Source organism: Solanum tuberosum, unplaced genomic scaffold (assembly GCF_000226075.1).
Source record: "Solanum tuberosum cultivar DM 1-3 516 R44 unplaced genomic scaffold, SolTub_3.0 scf00123, whole genome shotgun sequence".
Lineage (NCBI taxonomy): Eukaryota > Viridiplantae > Streptophyta > Magnoliopsida > Solanales > Solanaceae > Solanum > Solanum tuberosum.
In genome coordinates, this window is record NW_006239048.1 from 1,432,845 (window position 1) to 1,450,928 (window position 18,084).

Genomic DNA, 18,084 nt, shown 5'->3' on the forward strand with positions numbered 1-18,084 from the left:
GGGCAGAGGCGAGTGAGATCAGATAGGGAGGAGGGAGGGTTCTATTTTGTATTTTATTTTACATTGTCTTCTGTATTTATTTAATGCACAACTGTTTTGTATTATGTATCAATTGTATTCGAAATCCTCTCTTTGATTGGATACAATTGTATTCGACGGATATATATATTTGGAAGTCCTAGATCGGGACCAAGCAGTGTATACTGACTTGTCCCGTCCCCTATGGGTCCCTCTGAATGTGTGACCTACTGAACATGAGGAGGGAGCCGCATGGTTCCTACCTAGCTACAGGGACAAGAGGTAGGTGTACATACTTGGTTGTGTGGAACTTTGTGTTGATGGCTCGGCTGGTTTCTACTACATTACGTGCATTCATATGCATTGCCTATCACTAGTATAATTGATTGTTGTTTGCACCTGCTGGTCTTATGGGGGCAGTTAAATTATGTTTGTTGTTTGTACCTTCGGTCTTATGGAGGTCTGATTAGGTTATTGTTTGACTAAAATTGTGTGTATTATGTCAAATTGATTGTTAGTTACTTAAGTGGTAGGTTTTGCCCTATCTTAGTGCTCTTTGATTCGGTTGCATTTATGTTGAGTAGCGGTATTACCGTGGTTCTTTCCTTGGTTAGTTGACTTTCGTAGTAGGATCTTATCGTTATTAGGTTGTTGGGCTTGCGCCTCTAGATATGTTCCTTTGTCTCGGTCTCTTACTTAGTGTACATTATTCCTTTGTTCTTACTATTTGTATTATCATGCTATATCTCCTTGATAGATACTTGTGTGATGTGTTTTCCTTATTTAGATGTTGTATTTACTTGTTTTATCTTTGGAGTTCAGTCGGCCTATGCCTACTGAGTACCGCTTGTTGGTACTCATACTACACTTTTGCACCTTACAGATCATAGTACGAGTTCTCGCCGTTGATTTGGATCTCGTACGGAGCAGCTTTTGGGATTCAGATACTGGGGTGAGATCCTGACGTCAGGTTGTCTATCTCCATCTATGTTGGCTAGGACTAATCTTTATTATGCTTTCAGAGATAGTTATGTACTTATTGTATTGGTAAAGTCTTGTACTCCTATTTTGATTATAAGCTCGACTACCGACTGATGTCAAATCTAGAGATTGTCTTGTTATGTATTAATCTGTTTATTTCCCTTTCTTCTCCATGCTATTTATTCCCTGCTTCCTTTATGTGTTCTTCCGCTAGATAGCCCGTCGCTTCTGGTGTTGGGCTATGGGTTAAGCTTACCTACTGGTGGGATATAATAGGTGTCATGACCTGAGAAATTGAGTCGTGACATGAAAATAGCATGGATGAGCCAAACTTTTAACGGATGTCATAAATGAGCCTTTTGTCAAAGGTTGGTGGCATATTTGAGTCTTTTCTCTATTTTAAAAGAAAATAAAACAATAAAAACTTAATAACTTTGTTGGGTTAGGTTGAGTCTTGACTCATCTATAACCCATTGCCTAACTTTGACCCAACACATTAAGACTAAGCAAATTTGGATCGAGTTGAATCTTGACCCATTATAACTCACACAAATTTGACTCAATCTGTCGAATTGCTACCCCAGGCCAAATCATCAAAATGGACAAATACTATGGATAAACGAAATCCTAGAAGTTCAGCTTGTCTATTTGAAGACAAAACCTAGATCCATAAATAAACTTCTTTTTCTTGTGTATTTTTTTTTTTTTAAAATCTTATAATACAGTCACATAGAAGGAAAAGGAATAGAAAACATAGGAGATCAAAAGGTGGAGAGAGGGATTACAAGGTGTGGAACTGCAACTAAATTCCCATCAACAAACTTCTTGGCATGGCATAGCAAGAAGTGTCTTTCCAACATGTCATAATGGGAAAATTAGAAAACACTTGCAAAACATGAGAATTGACTAATGGAAATGTTACCTTAATCGAGGCCAGAAGAATTAGCCAAACCACCAAATTTTACAATGCAAATAATTTCATTAATCAAATTTCTCTGTATTGAGAGCTACTTTGGATCATTAATTAGGACCAGATATAATTGAAACATATAGCAGGTTTGATAGCTTGGGGAATTGTTTATGCATGTAACCAGGTAAAACTGAAACAAATGGGGGGAAAAAACACCAAGGGCCTTGTTCTAGGCAAAATCATCATCATACATGTAATCAGGAGATAATCTCTTTTTGGGCAAAAGATTCTCGGAAGAGAGTTTGCTCTTCTCGTATATTTTAGTATCTTCTAAAGGTCTATTTAACTTGCTTCTTGGCTTTTGCAAAGGTTTAAAAAATGCAGGTAATGTACTCATAGAAGTTCCATTAGGAGTTGATGCTGACAGTGCTTGAGCTTGCAATGTCAAATCCTGTTTCGGAAGGGAGTTCTCTTTCTCACTAGACGGCTTGCTTGATGACAACGTTTTTAGTGATGGTGTTTGACGTGGAGATGAAAATGTTGCTTTTCTCATAAGCATTTCTTTGAAATGAGGTGAATCTCTATTTTCCACCTCTTGTTTTGACTTTAGCATTGATTCAACAGGCACGAGTTTCCCATCCACTTGGCAAGTGAAAACAAACGAAACCTGCAAATATTAGAAAAATGAGTATTCCAATTTAATGTAATGAAACAGCAAACAAGACCCCGAGGGACATAGAAGGTTAAGTTTTTGTCCTTTTTCTTTTGGCGTCAATATATAATATCATAGTATCATAAAATGTATCTCACATAATACCAAATCTGCCCATATACCTTCCACTGGTCATACTAATTTTTTTAAAAAATTTTGGAGTATGACACGTGGTTAGCTTTTCATAGATCTTTAAGTACATTAAATGAGAACTCAGAAGTTTGACTCACTGTTCTTTCCTTTTTTTTCTTCATTTACTTTTTTGTTGCTCGGGGGCATGAGAGGAGAGGGGTTTAGTCTGAGCTCAATGCAACAGTAATTTGAACTCTCTGCTTACCTCATCTCCTGCTGCGGACTGGAAAATTACATCTGGTACTGATTTTGGGGAAAAATGATGACCCCAACTGGCCAAGTCCTCTTCCTTGGGAGCTCCTATCTGGAGAAGGGTGTTTGTTGTATGAGAACCAAATAACAGAACTGATACTTGGACTATACAAATAAATACCAACCTGCCTCTCTGAGCTTCGTAATGTATGCAAGCAACCAGCTACACCTGCAAACGCCCCAATATCCTCTTGATCAGGCTGATGACCCTGAGTGTGCAACTCAGCAATGATGTTGTCATCTGGCATCACTGCATCTGGTTGGCAGCGGTCACAGCTCATTTTTTCATGAATCTCAGACCTGTATTAACACTTGAAGTTGAATTAAATATAGAAAACAAGAAGCATTTTGGTCGTACATGATACAAAATTATAATAGAGCATGAAGATGAGAGTAACAGCGATTCATAATAAAATGGCTTAACGTATAGGAACATAAAAATTACACAATGTGAGCTTCCATAAGTATCTGCTATGCAGTTAACCCCTCCAATATAGTAGAGGATCTTTCTTCTTATCCAAAGAAAACAAATAAGAGAAACATATGAATTCTTAACCATAGTATCATATTATATACATGAAGGTAGCAGGTTCGTATTATAACCATTTCCCCCCTTTAAATGCGCCTAGTAGCACAATAGCTAACATAGACAAATTTAGCAGAACCCCGTATTTCTTCTAAAGAATCTTCTAATTGTTCCATAGCAACTAGAAAGAGATTCTTTAACTTTTTGTTTTCATAACACAAAAATTAAGCCCAACCCTTTTCTCTTTCTTTCTCTACATATGCCCACTACTGTCCCTCTTTTATTTCTCTTTCAGAACGTCCCCTCAGTTCAGTGATACAGTGGGCAATGACCCACAAGCCAAGCACTGAAAGCAGCATCACTGCTACCTTTGGCTCTATAGTTTTTAGTGTTGATACATGTCAAGAGTGGGTGTGCTCTAAATTTTCTTTGAAATCCAATCATACTCCATATATAATAAGAATATAAAAAGGGCATCACATGAAGACATGTGCGGAAATGATAGGGCTAGTGCTTGCTAAGGAGCCGTTTGCTCATGAAAACTTTTTCCTTTTTTCAAACATTATTGTAAAATATTGTTTGGTTATACATTTAAAACTTGAGGAAGTTAAGGAGGCTATGCGTAAGATGAGGAAGGGGAGGGCGCCCGGGCCAAACAATACGCCGATGGGATTTTGGAAGACCGCAGGCAAGACAGTTATGGAGTGAACTGGGTTGTTTAATGTTATTTTAGAGACGACAAAAAATTCCCGAAGAAAGGGGTAGAGTATAATGATCCCTTTGTACAAGAACAAGGGTTATATTCAAAATTGCAACTATAGAGGTATCAAGCTTACTAAGCCACACTATGAAAGTTTGAGAGAGAGTGGTGGAGATTAGGGTGAGGAGGGGTGTATCTATCACCGACAACCAATTCAAATATATTTGGGGGTGATCAACTACAGAAGTCATTCCCCTTTAAGGAGATTGGCGGAGCAGTATAGAGAGTTACATATCGTGTTCATTGACCTACAAAAAGTATATGATAAGTCCCTAGGGTGGTTCTATGGAGATGTTTGGAGGCTAGAGCCTAGAGGTGTACATGTTGCATACATTAGGTTGGTTAAGGACATGTATGATAGAGCCAAGACCTAGGTAAGGGCAGAGGGAGGAGACTTAAAACTCTTTCCAGTCAAGATGGGGTTGCACTAGGGATCAGCTCTTAGCCCGTTTTATTTGCCTTGATGATGGATGAACTGATGCGGCATATCAAAGGGAGGTGTCATGGTGTATGTTGTTTGCAGATGACATAGTATTGATTGAAGACACGCAATAAGTTAACACTATGCAAGAGGATTGGACTTTGGAGACAGACTGAAGTCTAAAGGGTTCAGGTTGAGTAGGACTAAGACAGAGTACTTGCAGCGCAAGTTCATTGATGCAACTAACGAGACAGATGTGAAAGTGAGGATTGATATACAAGTCATCCCCCAAAAAAGGAAGTTTCAAGTATCTTGGGTCAATAATCCAAGAAAATGGGGAGATCGACGATGATGTTACACATCATATTAGTGTGGGGTGGATGAAATGGAGGCTCACATCCGTTGTCTTGTGTGATAAGCATGTGCCACCAACACTTAAAGGTAAATTTTATAGTGGTTGTTAGATCACCTATGTTGTATGGGACAGAATGTTGGCCAGTTAAGAACTCTCAAGTCCAGAAGATGAAAATAGCAGAAATGAGAATGCTGAGATGGATTTGTGAGCATACCAGGAGAGAGATTTCCTATGGCAAAGTAATAAAGAAAACAGTAGTACTCATCTGGTAAAATGGGATGTACTTACTCTCAGCCAAAAACAGGGAGGATGAGCATAAAAAAATTTGATAAGAGCCTATTACAGAAGTGGTTATGGAGGTACAACAATGAAGATATGACACTTCGGAGAAATTTCATTAATCATGAATCTGAAATGGAATGCCAATGGATCACTAAAGAATTGACAAGTACTTATGTATGGCAGTGTATGGAAAGAGCATTAGGAATCTGTGGAATGATTTTGGGCAAATGTGGTGATAGCAGTGGGAGATGGTAGTAAGACAGCTTTTTGGGAGGACCACTGGATTGGTGAAAATAGTTTGAAATCCACTTTTCCTGATCTCTACTCTATAAGCTCACAAACTCACAACCAGATAAACCAAGTTTGGAATCAATAAGGGTGGAACCTTATCTTTAGGGGAGCTCTGAATGATCGGAAAGTAGAAAATTTAATTACCATGATTCAACTTATAGGAAGTTTGGGTCGAAACGCAGGGCAACAAGATAGACTCAGTAACAAAGGTAATTTTTCAGTAAAATCAGCTTCTTGGTTCATGAATCATAATAGCTCCATAGAGAGATGTGCCTAAGGCGGCATGTAAGCAAACTGTGCACGCTAAGAGAAGAGGAGAGATGTTCGCAATTACTACCACAAGAAAGCCGCCCCTGAATGGGGTATGGCCTAGGAAACTGATTTGGAGGACAAAAATTCCATTGAAGGTATCTTGTTTTGTCTGGTTGGTGGCAAGGTGAGTATGTTTATCACAAGAAAAGCTACAAAGAAGAGGTCTTCAGATTTGTTAAAGGTGTCAAATATGTGGTCAGGAGGATAAAAGCAATGAGCATCTTTTCTTACATTGTAAGACGACGATAAATCTGTGGCACATGTTATTTTGTATTTTGGGCATAAATTGGGCTATGCCTGGGTCTAGTATGGATCTTTCGAATCATTGAATGAACGTGAGAAAGAGAAATGGAGAGGAAGATTGGTGGAAGATCATCACAGCATGTATTTGGTGGATAGTATGGAAAGAGAGGAACTAAAAACATTTTGAAAATACTAGCAATTCCATTCAGAAGATTAGGATGAATTGTCTTAGTTTGTTCCTTTTTTTGGTGTAAACAGAATTTATGGGGGCAAGTAGGAGATTTAGTAGATTTAATTGGTAAAGTATAAAGATTACAGATCTGGTAGGAGTTTTTTCCTCTTTGTTTTTGCTCTATTTGATTATTTAAAGTTCTAAATTCAGTACCAGTTATGGTGTTGAGTTTATATAGATTATACAAATGGTTACCTTTCTCAAATTGTTTGAGTTTACATAGAGTTTATATAGTTTATATGTCAAACTATTCAATTGATGATTGATATAATATGTTAGCAAATTTCAGTCCTGTATGTGTAGATAATATGGATATCTGTATTATCCGTCATTCAACCCGTTTTTTATCCACATAAAATATGGGTGAGTTGGAAATTTTGTTCAGTTTTATCTAACCCATTTTCTGCCCCATCTATATTAGATCCGACCCATTCATTTGCCAGCACTACTCAGATGTGAAAAAAGAAAAGGGAATGGGGGAGGTGCACTTTCACACTACAGAATCCCCAAAAGTCACCAAAACTGATAAAAATACTTGAGCCATTTGAAGGTATAGGAGATTTCACATAATGCATTAGCTATCCCATTTAGCATGGAACATACCTACTATCATGAAATGTGAACAGGTCCCGCAGGTCTTCTGCTGAGAGACAGTTTCCCTGCAATCACATATTGGTACCACATTACAGCAGAAGAAAAAGAAAAAATAAGAGGCTCTAAAACATTACCTGGATATCAGAATCTGTTTGTTCCTGCTGAATAACTTTCTGAAGACCTTCCTTTGACATCTGACGCTGGTAAACCTGCAAATAAAAATAAATTTCTTCAACCGAACAATTAGAGAAGATAGGAACTCGTTAAGCAAAGGCTTCTAGGAATCAAACCTTTTCTTCAATAGTTCCAGTACTCAAAAACCTATAGATGTAGACCCTCTTCTTTTGTCCATCTCTCCAGACTCTTGCAGCAGCCTGAGGAAGAGTTGGAAAATATGAATATTATGTACCTGATAAGCAACATATTCCGGCATCATTTGGTAATTCTCGGGAAAAGCTTTCACCTGTTTGTCATTGGCTGGATTCCAGTCGGGATCAAATAAAACCAGACGGTTCCCACCAATCAAATTAAGACCGCAACCTCCAGCCTTGCTGCTCAACAGAAATGCAAACTCATCCTAAAAGATGCACTAAATAAGTCTTGGTAATGCCAAATCTTAGTAAGATAAACAAGTGTAACAAAATCCCCAAGTACCTTTGCTGGATCATTGAAATGATTAACTAGCTTCTGTCTTTTACTAATTGATGTAGTTCCATCAAGTCTTAAGAAGGGATATCTCCTTTCACGGCATAATTGAGAGAAAAGGTCCAGTGTCTGATTATTCACAACTCACAGTTAGGACAGACGTCAAAAGAAAGAAGGGAGAGAAAACAACAGAGAGAAATCAGTTACTTATTCATTAAGGAAGAGGAAACAAATGAGAGAATTTCAGTTATACACTAAAAAATTGAATGTAATAAGCAAATATGTAATGCTATATCACAGTATTCACATCTTGAAAGCAGGCTGTTAAACCTTCATTATCTTCTGAAACAAAAGTTACAGTCACAAACTAGTTTGTCTGATGCTGAAGTTTTACCAGCAGATATTAGACTGAGAGTAACTAAAGGAGCTAGAGCCGAGAGATAATACAGTCACTTGTTCCGTTAACAATATGGAACTTAGAACATTAGAAATGACGAAAACACTCGGTATTTAAGATTGATGAAGATCAATGTGGCAACTGGCATGTATCTTACTTCAGGAAAACATAAGAGTACTCGACTGAGAGAATGGGAAGAAGAAAGCTAGCACATCTGCAGAAAAGGAAGTGACACTCCTAGGATTGGCTAAATATGGATATTATAGTCAAACTGTGGTGATGGACTACTAAACCACTGCCAATAGCTATCTTCTCATTCTCTTCTAACAGTATCCTGATAGAGCCAACCAAAATATACATAACACTTTTAACCAGTATAAAAAATGATGTGCTGATCCTAATAGACCCATTATTAAAGGAAAATACTGGTTTTCAGCCATCCCAAAGCCCTCCATGCACACATCTGAGAAAAGATAGAATGCACTTTTACAATCTCAGCATACTATTTACCCCTTCAAATCATGAATTCATAATTGTGACCACAAGCCATGAAATCATAATTCTACACTAGCATCCAGCAATAACAGATTCATGCTGGAGAAAAATTTGGAGTCCTGTCCATGCTAAGAGGTCTATGAGACTCAGAAGCTGAAATTAAAGCCATAGCAAATAAAACATACGTCCAAATCAAAGAAAACTAACACATGTAACAAAACTTGTATTTCACACTTCAGATTCTGTTAACTATAGTTACTCCTCTATACCTGTGTGTAGTTGGAAACCAAAACAATCCTATCATCTGTTTTCTGACGAAGTTGAGCCAGTAGCCGGGCTAAGACATGCATTTTCCCTGAAAGTTCAACCCACAATCCAGCACCACCCGTCCATGAGCCACACCTAGCAGATTATTTGTAAGGCCATTTCTTTATTTGGAATTAATCAAGTTGAACACTATCTTCAGAAAGAAAGTTGGCTAAAACAGCTTACCTTCCAGAGAACATTTCTGGAGGGAAAAAGCGGATGCAGTCCTCAAAACCAGATGTCCCTGGACTTCCACCTCGTATCGTGTCGTATATCAGCTATAGATATTTGACATTAGTAAGAAACAGTTTTGTTACTAGCAAATTGAATAAACACAAGAAGGATAATATCATGGTTAGGAATTTTTGGTATTATATGGCACTATGAAAGTCATAAGGAAAAGCAGTAACAAGTTAACACCAGAGAGGTGGGCCCCCAGGGCTTTGGTTCCATGGTAAGGACACAACATATGATGTGAGGATTACATACATGTCATGGTTTCGAACACTGCCACAAACAAAGCATAGTATTTATGTTGGGAGGAGGGTGGAGGAGCAAACTAATACTCCCCGGAGTTTCGAACTTGAGCACCTACAGGAGTCGGGGCAGAAACTCACATAAAAAAAAATTGATATCAAAAAGAGAAAGTTAACAACTAGAGCTATTGTAAAAGTTTTGATCTTCCAAATTCAAATCCTCGAGAATATTCATTTTACTGAGGTTTCTGCAAGCAATGACCTTAACTTTGAAAATTGAACAAATCCAAAATGGATTATATCACGACTTTTCCTACGTTTGGATTAGAAATTTCCTACCTCCTATTCGGATTACAATTCTGTTATCATGTGACAGTAATAAGGAAAAACAGTAGCAAGGTAAAAGCAAGGACAATTCAAGAGTTTTTTCTTTCCAAAATTTCCAATCATAAAGAAGCAGTCTTCTATGCAAGTCCCTTCAAGTGCAGACCACCATTAACTTCACCACTATCTTGTAAAGTGCAAAAAGCTCTTAACACCTATTTTGTATAAAGCAATATTTTCAGATACATTGCCAAGGTATCAACATGGAGCAATAATTTCAGGTAAATTTTCAAAGTATCATCATTAAAGAAATATAATAAAATAATCTGTTAATTGCCAAAAACATTAAAGAAATGGTTTTAGGTACATCTTATAAGTATCAGTTTTCTCTTTCTGCTTTGTTCTCCTTTAAAATAAGAAACAAAAGAGAAGGTAGGGGGAAATATTCAACATATATAATATAGAAAACCTCAAACAGCACACAAAAAAAACAAAAACTTGCAGCCTTGCTGGTATTCTTAAAAGAAGACTTAATACCTGGTATACTTTCCAGTTCAGAAAATAAGCAGTATAGTTGTTACGTATGAATAGACTTGAAGAAACTATGAGAGAATGATAGCTCACCTTTGGATGATTGCAAAGCTTCTTCAGAGCTGTTATGTAAGCTAAGATTTTTGATTGTTTTGCTTCTTCAGCGATAGCTCGTTTCACCTGTACTTGGTAGTGGTAGAATAGAACGAAAGCAAACTAAATTATCCAAGAAGCAAGCTAAATTATGTAAATACTTCACATGTCAAAAAGCTAGCAAAATGAGAATTTTACATTTTTTGAATGTATAAAATGATTGTACAGCTCTGACTGGAGCGGTGTCAGCTTGCAACAAACAACTTCAATTATCTGCAGAGTAAAAGGGTGCAATCATTCAAAATCTTCAGAATGATCAAAATGCTTACCAACATATTATTATTACAACAACAATAGACCCAATGTAGTCCCACAAAGTGGAGTCTGAGGAGGGTAGAGTATATACAGACCTTACCCCTACCAACATATTGTTATCATCTAGATAAATGAGTAGACATTCTTTTGAGACAAATTTTTTATTTCTTATTTTTTTATCTGTTGCTTTAACAACTTGTAACATTCTTTTATTTATTTATTTATTTATTTTATTATTATTATTATTATTATTACTACTATTACTATTACTACCACTACTACTACTACTACTACTATTACTATTATTATATTTACAGTACTAAATAACTGCCAGCTGCGCTCCTATATTTGTTAGATGGAAAAGGTTTCTTTCGCATCATAAGAATGAGAACACAGTCAAAAGTTGTATTAAAATCCAAAAGGTTAGTACTATTCTACTTGGTCCGAATTTTGTCCGGCAAACATACAGGAGACAAAGGAGTTTGCCATAGACACCAAATCAGAACTTGGTAGTTCATCACTTAATTAGTACCTCAAACAACAATATGCCAAAACAACAGATCCGATAAGAGTAGCTAAAAGTGCAGTAGATAAAGTCATTGAACTTCTTTTAATATCAAATCGTCTGAAGCACAATCAACACTTTTCATAATACACTATATTACAATATCTAATGAATTAAAGAAAAGGCATACCTTTGGTGGTAGGTGGTTTGACAATAGCGCATTTGTCCTCCTCAAAATAAACTGAGACCCGTAAAAAAAAAAAAAAAAAGACTGTCAGTGATGTGCAGAAAAAACACGCCAAATCATTACATGAAAGCATGTGCTAGATTTGGGTCCCTATCAAGCAGCCTTAGACAAGAGGCAGACATCAAACTCTGCAATGACTGTGATATCCTAATCAAAACCAATTTGCACTAATTTAATTTTCTAACATATCTGATTGCATTTGGTTTCTTGACTATTTTGGACTTGCCAAATTTAAAGATTTAATTTTTTCTTCCAAAAGAATAACAAAAAGATTATGGACTAGCTTCAAGCCTTCTAGGTTTATAGAATGATATCTCCATTATATCTCTTTCTTCTACACTGGATTTGGGTGTAGAATTACTAGCCAGAGCAGATAATAGATCAACAACAAGCCGAAATTCTGAAACTGCATAATTTTCAGTGGAAAGCTTGCCTGATTAACTTTGGAACTCAGTTCAGCAGAGCGGTCAGATCCTAGTTTCTTCTCTTCCTCTGTGGCAGTGGGTTCCCTACCACATATTATTGGTGTCTACAAACAGTTGGATCGAGGAAAACCACAGTAAGGTAAATGCTTATATACAGAGAAAAATAGTGATAACCAATACATGTCTCCTTACCCAGTAAAAAAGATATGGATTTTGCATTCAGTGATGATATAATAAAAAAGCTTATCTGCTCTTTAAACCCCACAAAGTTGTGGAAAAAGAATAAGGACATAAGAATTCACGTTAAACTTTTTGAATTCAAGTGTAAGCTCACCTCAAAATAACGCCGAAAGTGTGCAGCATCACCCAAGATACCTGGATTGGTGAAATTAACCATGGCATAAAACTCTTCTAGATCATTCTGGAAATTGTGGGAAAGAAAAATGCATTATGTAGCAAAAACAAATTATGTTAATAAAAGATATTAAAGAAAAGTCAGATAGGATCTCACTTGCATTGGAGTCCCTGATAGCAGAACCCGGCGTTTGCATGCTAGAGAAGCCAACGCCTAATCGCAAGTTTTAAATTAGGCTCGACAAAGATTACAGAGTTCATCCACAAAAAGTAATCTAAGTCATCAAAATAAGTAAACATGTCTTACTCGATTAGTCAGTGTTTGATCATTTTTCAATCTGTGAGCCTCATCACATATGAGAAGGTCGCATGATCCAGAATTACTGAATTTTGAAGAATGCATCCGAAATGTCTCGTAGGAAACAATTAAAACCTGGGAGAACAATATATGAATTGATACCCCTCAACCATAATGTAACTAGGATCGCTCAGAAAACTTACCTGTATATTACTACGGGGATTGATAAAGCTTTCTATGCCAGACACAACATCATCCCTGGTGCTTTCACATAAAGCAACAAGTTCAACTCTTTCTCCAACCCATTTACTGATTTCGGCCTCCCAATTACTAACGAGACTAGTAGGGGTCACAATTATTGCCTTCCTGACCATAGCTTTTCCATCAAATCCCTGGCGAAGAAGAGTGTAAAGTAGTGTGATTGATTGCAGAGTCTTCCCCAAACTGCACTAAAACGCAAAGAGCAGCCAATAAGCCAAAATGAAACACCTAAGATCACTCAACTTAGAGACACATAGTCAGGGAGAATAATCAAAAATACTTCACCCCATATCATCAGCTAAAATGCATCCATTAATGTTGAAGCTACTAAGTGCACCTGACACGCAGTCAAACATGAACTGGACCCCTTCCCTGCAAGTAAAATCATGAATAGTCTTTAAATGATATAGATGCTGCGGCATGCTGCAATCATAGTCAAATTTAAGAGTTCCTCAATGTTGCTTAACTTGATTGAAATTCATTTAAAAACAGATTAAAAAACATATGGTATTAAAGAAAAAATTAAGAGGTTGAAGTTCGGCGAATAATAGAATGTTCTTCTTTGGAGTTTTTCTTTTTAATGAAACAAGGAAGAAATGTTCTTTTTGGAGTTATGATGGAGGAGTGAACATGTTATCAACTTACTGATGTGTATCTTCAGAAACTAATGTTGCAAATTCAACTTGAATATTATGAAATAAAATGGCACAAAGTAACTTAATGAGAAGATATAAAGAATTCTTTTGAGTGCTTCACACTATGATACATTTTAAATATCCATAGCTTCAAATTCTAACATTGCCTTTTCATTCATGCACTTAGTTCAACAATATGCCTTTAAATATCACATAAATATAATCAAATACACCCTATATCACCTATATCATGTGAGTACCTTTGATGAGGACGAAGGAACCTAACAAGCAATGGATCCACAATTATAGGTACTAAAATATAGCCTTCCTCCACAATTTCTTCAGGCTGCCACAACACCAGAGGTTCAACACCAGGTGGCAGTTCTAAATTGTCTTCCACCACATCTATCTCAGCAGCTTCTGGAGCTTTCAGCCTGTTTGTAATAGCAATCAATGTTGGACTTGTTGAACCCCATGGCACAAACCTTTTACGAGCACAAAGACGGCGAGCTAGATGCTCATTGCTACTACTGTAACCATTGGAGCTTGGAGGTTTGAATGGCTTTCGGAGATTGGCTGCTGCATCTGTCACTGAATAAACTCGTGGAAGTAGGGACTGTCTTTTCACAATAAGGTTACCCCTGAATTCATAACAATCAGGATATCACAGATCAATATCATAAGACTCCTAGATAATTTTCCTTAAGTATTAGTGATTTATCGAGATAAAGAAGTATGACTAATTCATTTCGCACAAAAGTGAAATGTTCGTTCTAATACATTAAAAACTTAAAAGACGTGAATCGGAACATTGTGACAAGATTCAAACTTTATTAGCAACTGGCCAAACCCAGCAGAATGGATATACAAGATTCATACAAATGGCCCAAACTACATTGGATTTAGGCATAGTTAATCCATATTAACTGCTGCACTTAGAGTTCCTAGCTCAAATGAGACTGTGCAATTGACAAATTAAACAGCTTCTGTCACAGATAACATATGGAAAATTGTGAAACCCTAATTTAATCAACATATACCGTACTCGTACGATGACATATACAGAATGGTAGGTCTTTTCAAGTATATAAAAATTCACGCTACCTCACAAGAGCATCAACATTTTGCGATTTACGGTCTTCATCTGGCGAACTGGTACCCGCCTGAGATTCTACATTCCATTCATCGTCGTCGTCCTCGCCACTATTAGATACGCAATCGATGCCATCCTCTGGCTCTCTAAGGGATTTGTCGCTCGATGCTGAAAGAGCCTCTCCCTCGTCCTCCATTCCTCGTAGCTCAGACGCGAGAGCTGCTCTCTGCTTAAGGCATTTGAATCTTTCCGTTTTGGCGGTAAGTCGAAGCGGGAAGCGTCTCTAGGAAGATTGTTTAGTTTGATATCTTACAGATTATAGTAGTTTAAAATATTTGTTTTTAATAGGCGGAATAACTTGATACCCTTGTACTTGCCACAGTTCGTAAGGTGGAACCTTATATTAAGACTTTGACAACTGAATTTAGTACACTCGTTACATCATTTTTTAACGATACATAAGAAATTATGTGTTAAAAAATTAAATAAAAAATAGAAGCCCTACTTTTGTGTATTCTTGAAATTTTGAACATTATTTTCTCTATTTTTGCTCTCAAATTGAGCACCAAATTCATGTCAAAATGGGTGGAATTCTTACCTATTTAACTTGAATTTAACACTATTTGGTTCACAAACACAAAACCCAGCAAATCTCCATTACAATTTTAAATACATTTATTATTCTTAAAGTTTCATTACGTTTATCAATGAAATTTTTCATTTTTCAGTACTCACTATCACCAAGAAATACGCACAAAATTGAGATTTTGAAAGTGGAAATATGGCAAAACGGAAAGGAATATGGGTAATGTTTATTTATAGCAAAATAAAGGAATTTTAAGAAAGTATTTGAGAGTGGGACAGTGCGCCGCGAATGATGGGTGGATCCAAAGAAGAAGAAGAGTGGAATGGGAAGAAGAAATTTGATTGGGGGGGGAGGCGGCAGCGGGCGGCCTGGCCTTCGAAGAAGATGACTTGTTCCTCTTCTTCTTTTTTTGAGCGTTTTTCATTTATTTATTTTTAAAATTTTAATATTTTTTCATATAAAATATTAAATTCACTTGCTTTAAAAATGCGTGAAATTACACATCATTTCAAGTCAGCAATATTAATGTCACATGTGTTCAATCAATGGTCAAAGGGTTTAAAATATTGTGTTTGAATAAGTTTAAGAGTTCAGTTGGTAAAGCCGAAAGTATAAGGATCTAACTTACAAACAGATCCAAGTACAGGGGCCTCCTAGGTCATTTCGTCATTTTTAATATAAACAACATAAACATTGAGTTATCATTTTGAATTTTTAATCAATATATTATTATTATTATTGCATGTATTGTATTTTACATTATTGTCACGATCTGAGTTTACACCATAGCTGAAATAGGATATTTGAAACCACGAGTGATTCCCAAATAATTCTTGACATAACATATCAAAGAATATCATATGAAAATTAAAGCGGAAACTGTAAACTAAGGGGTCATTTGTTGTGAGGGATAAAAATAAATAGTGATGGAGAAAATTTTGTAGCTTGTTTGGTTGCCATGTTTGGAATAGCTAATCCTAGGATAATTTGTTCTCAACCAAACGACCCCTAAAATCATAACTGAAATAGATCTTAAGAAAAAGTCTATTACAATCGAATACTAATGTATGAAAGTCTCTAAACTAAATAAAACGATTTGTTGGGACAAGGCACCCAGCTAGCCATAAAACAAGTCTGAAATAAGAATAGAAATAACAAAATTATGTCCTCAATGATGAGGATTCATCAAAACTATGAACTACTACTCTCTATCCACAAGCCTGAGAATGATACTCATATATATCTACATCAAATGAAAAATATAGCGCATAAGAGGTATGTGATTAGTACAAGGAAGATACTGAGTATGTAGGAACAAAACTAAATAGTTGAATTCATATGTATATCATAAGTTGTGAGAGGGGTCATAATGAATCTTTCAATAATACGTTAATATCAATTGAGGAAGAACACAGTGAAAGACCATAAATAAATGTTTCTAGCATATTTGAAACCGTAAAAGGATGCATATCATTGTAATCAAGTCAATATAATGTATCCATTACATATATATAAGTGACAATTACTTAGTTTCTTAATGCACGTGAAATCCAAAATTGTGACATATAAATAGGAACGAAGAAAGTACAAAAATTAACAATTAAAATTTAATTGACTATTTAAATTATATTTATGTCACATAAAGTGAGACAAAAAAATAACAGATATTGGGTCAATACTAGCACGGACACTAGTGTCTAGTTCATAAATAAGGGTCACCAAGATCCACAAGGAAGCTTACCGCACTTTTGGGAAAGAAGGATATTTTCAAAACATAACCCAATAAAATCTTTCTAATGAAATGAAACACAAAAGCACTAAACATAAACACTTGATTTCTGAAGCAAACCTAATCTCCTATTTTCTTTGCTATTATAATGATGTGATGTGAAATCATATCCTAGACAAAAAAAATAAAAAAATAAAAAACGATGAGCACAGGTTCAATATTCTTTTTAGTAAGGTTATCTGAATATTAACAGCGCAATAAGTTTTCATCAGATTACCATATAATTCAGCTTGAGTTGGATAAGCAAAAGGAAACAACGCAACAACAACATTGCAAGGTGGTAATATAGCAAGTTGCACGATATTATATGCATTAGCCAGAGAAGATAGTTTCATAAATTGCATAGGGCAGAGTAGCAGGAGCGTAGCTATAGCTATCCCAGGGTGTCCAATTGGACACCTTTCCTTCTCAGGGTGTCCAATCGGAAAATTATGTTATATATATATGCCAAATTTTACATTTAAAGAATATATATTTATAGTTGGATATCCTTGACAAAAGCTATGTCTTTGGTGTAGTGGTAATAGGTATTCATTTGAATGAAGAAATTTTGGGTCAAATCCTAAATAACACAATATTTTTGGAGAAACTATCTAATTACACAAACATTCCTATTATATTTATTAATTCTCCATATAATTTGAAATAATTGCATTTTATCTCACTATTTAATAATTGTGAAAATTTCATATATGACATATATTATATTAATATTTTCAAGTTATAGCAGTAGATTTAAACTTTCAAGTTGTAACATTAAAAAATTTCAGGTTCTAACAATTTATTAAAAAAAAGTTGTTTTTAATAATTGAAAACATTTGTTTTTAAAAAAAAAAAAAGATAAAAAAAAACAAAAGAAAAATATTTTTGAAGGCAAAAAAGGTAAAAAAACAGAAATAGGGGTGTTAATTAATTTAGAATTGAGTGTAGATAATTACTAATTAGCACGAATTAAGGAATTCAAACTTATTAAGAATATTTAGTTTCCTTAATTCACTCAAAATTCTGATTTTATCCTCTAAATTCTGATTTTATCCTTTTTTTTTGTTCAACGTTTCTCTCTCTTCAATTTTCTGCCAAAAATCTTCTCACTGTCGAGTAATTGAAGTTATTTTTCTTTGAAAAATCTTGATTTTGTTGTGATGGACAACTACGTATCAATATTAATTAAACATGGTGGAAGATGGGATCCTTCAGGTTAGTATTTATTATTGTTTAGTGATTGGTCAAAATTCGTTTTTGTTAATTTTTGTTCATAATACGTTTTTGTTAATTTTGTTCATAATAC

The 18,084-nt window shown here is 35.6% G+C and overlaps 1 protein-coding gene across 1 annotated transcript; it reads right to left on the bottom strand.

Moving 5' to 3' along the window:
- Positions 1-1,813: 1,813 nt before the first annotated feature.
- LOC102580628 (protein CHROMATIN REMODELING 25) lies at positions 1,814-14,772 on the bottom strand. The gene is made up of 21 exons (XM_006350347.2): positions 14,433-14,772; positions 13,589-13,969; positions 12,979-13,065; positions 12,636-12,876; positions 12,442-12,567; positions 12,292-12,348; positions 12,115-12,201; positions 11,789-11,884; positions 11,299-11,349; positions 10,487-10,561; positions 10,289-10,375; positions 9,051-9,142; positions 8,828-8,960; positions 7,676-7,795; positions 7,485-7,598; positions 7,312-7,395; positions 7,156-7,230; positions 7,031-7,086; positions 3,131-3,305; positions 2,959-3,057; positions 1,814-2,576 (listed from the first exon to the last, which is right to left on the bottom strand). Exons 1-21 carry the CDS (start codon positions 14,615-14,617, stop codon positions 2,139-2,141), a joined length of 2,859 nt encoding a protein of 952 aa, XP_006350409.1. The 5' UTR covers positions 14,618-14,772; the 3' UTR covers positions 1,814-2,138.
- Between the last annotated feature and the right edge of the window lie 3,312 nt (positions 14,773-18,084).